This window comes from Littorina saxatilis, linkage group LG7, assembly GCF_037325665.1.
Source record: "Littorina saxatilis isolate snail1 linkage group LG7, US_GU_Lsax_2.0, whole genome shotgun sequence".
Lineage (NCBI taxonomy): Eukaryota > Metazoa > Mollusca > Gastropoda > Littorinimorpha > Littorinidae > Littorina > Littorina saxatilis.
The window spans coordinates 55,922,624-55,927,623 of NC_090251.1; the positions used below are offsets into that span (position 1 = coordinate 55,922,624).

Below are 5,000 nucleotides of genomic sequence, written 5' to 3' on the forward strand. Positions count from 1 at the left end.
CCTGATTCCAAAAACATATAGATGTGATATGTTTGGATTAAAAACACGCTCAAAAAGTTAAAAAGAATAGAGATAAAGAAAAGCGTGCTATCCTTCTCAGCGCAACTACTACCCCGCTCTTCTTGTCAATTTCACTGCCTTTGCATCGAGCGGTGGACTGACGATGCTACGAGTATACGTTCTTGCTGTAAAAATGCAGTGAGTTCAGTTTCATTCTGTTAGTTCGACAGCTTGACTAAATGTTGTAATTTCGCCTTACGCGACTTGTTTTCATTCTGACATATCTATATATTTTTTAATTCAGGAGAAATTGAGGAATACAATGAAATAAATTTAAAATCTGTTTGCGAAAAATTAATTTTAATGACAACTTTAATGAGCAAACTCATTAATTAATTTTTAAGCCTCAAAGCTAAAATGCAATACCAAAGTCCGGACTGAGTCAAACATAGCTTAACCAAAATCAATTTGGTTAAAAAATGAGGGCGTGACAGTGCCGCCTCAACAAACTCAAAAAGCCGCATAGGACGTCATCAAAGACATTTATCAAAAAAATGAAAAAAACGTGTGGGGATATCATACCCAGGAACTCTCATGTCAAATCTCATGAAGATCGGTCCAGTAGGTTTGTCTTCTTCTTCTTCTTCTTGTCGATCACACTTGTAGTACCCCGCTCTTCTTGTCAATTTCACTGCCTTTGCCATGAGCGGTGGCCTGACGATGCTACGAGTAAAATGGCATTGCGTTTCATTCTGTGAGTTCGACAGCTACTTGACTAAATATTGTATTTTCGCCTTACGCGACTTGTTTACATTTAGTCAAATTTTGACTAAATGTTTTAACATAGAGGGGGAATCGAGACGAGGGTCGTGGTGTATGTGTGTGTGTGTGTGTGTGTGTGTGTGTGTGTGTGTGTGTGTGTGTGTGTGTGTGTGTGTGTGTGTGTGTGTGTGTGTGTGTGTGCGTGCGTGTGTGTGTGTAGAGCGATTGAGAGTAAACTACTGGAGCGATCTTTATGAAATTTGACACGAGAGTTCCTGGGTATGATATCCCCGGACGTGTTTTCCATTTTTTCGATAAATGTCTTTGATGACGTCATATCCGGCTTTTTGTAAAAGTTGAGGCGGCACTGTCACACCCTCATTTTTCAATCAAATTGATTGAAATTTTGGCCAAGCAATCTTCGACGAAGCCCGGACTTCGGTATTGCATTTCAGCTTGGTGGCTTAAAAATTAATTGATGACTTTGGTCATTAAAAATCTGAAAATTGTAATTAAAATTATGTTTTTATCAAACGATCCAAATTTACATTCATCTTGTTCTTCATCATTTTCTGATTCCAAAAACATATAAATATGTTATATTCGGATTAAAAAGAAGGTCTGAAAATTAAAAATATAAAAATTATTATCAAAATCAAATTTCCGAAATCGATTTAAAAACAATTTCATCTTATTCCTTGTCGGTTCCTGATTCCAAAAACACCTAGTGTGTGAGAGAGGTGAGGGGGTGTAATGAGGCAGGGGAACAGGGGTGGCCAGGCAGGGGGGTGGGGGTGAGGGTGGGGAGGGGGGCTGGAAAACCTAACACCACCACCCCAAGACGCTGTTAAAATTTAGTATTTGAAATGGGTAATTTGGGTATTTGTGTCTCTCATTTGCCGGGTAAGGGGGAGGAGGGGGAGCTTCCGAAACCCATGACAACCCCCCTCCCCAAATGATCTATCCTTTTGAAAAGTACCAGAAAGACCAAGACTGTTAAAGGTGCGTTCCCTTACGTACAAGCGGTCATCTTCACCACCGGAGATCTGTTCTGGCGTTTGGCATGGGACGTGACAGTATCCCTGTACATTCAAACACAACGAACATCTGCAGCCTGGCTGTTTCCTGAGCAGGTTTAGAACATTGTGTTGAAATGAGTTGGTTGATGTCACCTTGGCATTTCCATTGTGTCAGAATGAATCCACGCTATTGGTTTGTGGAATTTGTCTATGTGAAAACATGCTATTACTCCAGGCAGTGGCAGCCTGGACTGGTTTATTGTTCTTTAGAATTTGATTTGATACTTGTTGCTTGTTGGGTCCAGCGGACCAAATGTGACCCTCCACCACGAAATGAGTCGCATGTCACCTCGCGCGGTTCTGTGCTAGGCTTAATATAAGTCCGGGGAGTGTCTGGTAACAGTGTGAGGGTCACCTTAGTCACAGGCTTATAACTCAAACAGTTTTCGCTCTTTTCTAAAACGGTTTTCACCACTGGATAGAGCATAACAAACTCTTTAGGAAAATGTAAAAATATGAAAATCATGCAAATGTGACATGCGACTCATTCTGTGGTGGAGGGTCACATATAGGCCAAATCAGGACCCCATTGTTTTTTTTAGAATTGCCTGTGCGAATCTTCATTTCTGGGGGATTGTCTATGCATTAACCTGTTGAAGACCTTTAGGTCAAAACGTTGTTCATTGTCATTTGTTTGTATATTTCGTTGCGAGTCCAGTATATTAGGTATTACTCTGTGCAAATGTAAGTTATCATTTTCTGTAGAATTGACTATGCAAATCATCATAGAGTTGATTGCACGTACAAGGAATTCATCATTTTCTGTACGAATCATCATTTTCTGTGCGATTCATCATTTTCTGCAAAATTGTTTGTGCAAATTAACTTTTTCTGTGGAATTGTCCATGCAAATCATCTTTATTCGTAGACGTGGACATGGTGAATCATCATTTTCTTTAGAATTGCCTGTACATTAGATTCAAAATTGTCTCTAACAAACCGACGTTTGCAGAATCTCAACAGTGAATAATTTCACACCAACCAATGACGGGCGCAGTGGCGTGGTGGTAAGACGTCGGCCTCTTAATCAGAAGGTCGAGGGTTCGAATCCCGGCCGCGGCCGCCTGGTGGGTTAAGTGTGGAGATGTTTCCGATCTCCCAGGTCAACTTCTGTGCAGACCTGCTAGTGGCTTATCCCCCTTCGTGTGTACACGCAAGCACAAGACCTAGTGCGCACGGAAAAGATCCTGTAATCCATGTCAGAGTTCGGTGGGTTATAGAAACACGAAAATACCCAGCATGCTTCCTCCGAAAGCGGCGTATGGCTGCCTAAATGGCGGGGTAAAAACGGTCATACACGTAAAATTCCACTCGTGCAAAAACACGAGTGTACGTGGGAGTTTCAGCCCACGAACGCAGAAGAAGAAGAAGAAGACACCAACCAAGAAGTGTTTCGTATTGTCCATCAACACTATCTGATCTGTTCTGATTTTTAATTGTGGTCGAAATCCATTTGGATTTATCAGGGAGGTTGACCACATGTCTACAGTTTATTTGCCTCTTACTTCTTCTTGTGTTCGACATTTGCTTCTTACGTATTCGTCTACTTCACAATATAAAAGGTACTTTTGATATCCTAGGTTTCTCTTCGATTTTCTCTTTCATGCCTTGTTTGTGTGTGTGTGTGAGTGTGTGTGTGTGTGTGTGTGTGTGTGTGTGTGTGTGTGTGTGTGTGTGTTACTTTGTTTGTCAACTGTCCATCTGGACATTTAGCAATGTTTTTTTTCTTTTATTCACTGACTGACAGACTCGTCAGTTTCAGTCTGTTAGGCCGATCGAGAGATTGACTGGATGTTTAAAGTACGCTTTGCATAACGTGTTCTTTCTCACAAACACAAACAAAATAACAATGACAATTGTACTCATCAGAAACATGGACAATAAAAAACCGATCACGGATTTTCATTTTCTCACAAACATTACTCTACATTTTCAGCTTAATGATTTTATTTCTTGAGAACTCCACCTACACCACTGTGGTCCGTTATTTCCCGTGAAAGGAACCTCCTCTCCTCCAAGTTGTCGATATCTGTTTTGGGTTCAGTAGTCGGTGTATCACATATCAGAATGCCGTTATTATCTTCCGTTGTCGAGCAAGCAACTGTTTCATTGTTTAAACTACGCTGGTATTCTATACTATTTTCTCATGGCTGCTGAAATTGCTGCTGTAAAAGATTCGACTGCTCATTGCCTATGTTTGTTTTCGTCAGCTCTTCCTCTGGTTGTGAATGCCTTGCTATATCGTTGATTGTGATGACCTCTACCCCATTAGTTGCAATGTCCTTGGGATGAGTTTTCTGTTGTAGCAGACTTTGTTGTTCTGGAAATGTCCATTCACTATTTTCTACTGTATGCCCGTGTGATGTAAGCTCTGCGTCTGGATGTGGAGAAGGTTGGTTGTCAGCCACGGCGCGTGAGGAAAACACAGTCACCAGGCTCCCACACACAGTGGAGGCAAAGTAAATGGCAGCTGGAAAGAACGAGACCAAACATTACTGCATGCAACAACATTACATGTTACAGCACCAGGGCTCCCCACGGACGCCCCTCCTAGTGCGTCCCGTGACCCCCACTTTTAAATTTTAGAGGGTCCATGGACCCCCATGCAGTATTTTAAAGGGTCCCAAGGGTCCAAAAGCCGAAAAGTCCCAGTGTACTTATCAAACATTGTGGTCACGTATATAGTGTACTGCGAAGTGTCGATTGCAGTCTGAAAATGGTATCTACGGTACGCACGATAAAGGAAATTTAGTGCGTCCTAGGACCCGCTCATTTAAAATCTAGTGCGTCCAGGGACCCCCTCCATATATCAGTACGTGTTTTCGGCTTCTAGTGCGTATTGGACGCAGGGACGCGCGTTATGGGGAGCCCTGCAGCACAGCACAGCTATATGTATCTGTGTCGTGTGGAAGATGAAAACAGGTCGCAACATGTGACAGGCGAGATCGGTCAATCAATCAGTCAATGGATGGACGGACAAGGGAATAATACCATAGAACAAAACTGAAAAGTAAAATCTAAATCGACCAAAAACAAACAATAAAATTACGCATTAAAAAACCGAATGAAGGAAAAATGCAAAACTCATGAAACCTGAACACAGTGCTCTCGGTAGGCTTGGCCATTATAATGTTTATAAAGGTAGTGTTTAAGTGACTG

The 5,000-nt window shown here is 41.7% G+C and overlaps 1 protein-coding gene across 2 annotated transcripts in view; it reads right to left on the reverse strand.

Annotated features, from left to right (window-relative positions):
- Nucleotides 1–3,770: 3,770 nt before the first annotated feature.
- Nucleotides 3,771–5,000, reverse strand: part of LOC138971853 (monocarboxylate transporter 12-like) — a 32,159-nt gene continuing 30,929 nt past the window's right edge. For both annotated transcript variants that reach the window (XM_070344687.1, XM_070344686.1), the window contains one exon: nt 3,771–4,311. In XM_070344687.1, coding sequence (XP_070200788.1) covers nt 3,986–4,311 — 326 coding nt within the window. In that variant the 3' untranslated portion in view covers nt 3,771–3,985. The remainder of the gene's footprint in view (nt 4,312–5,000) is intronic.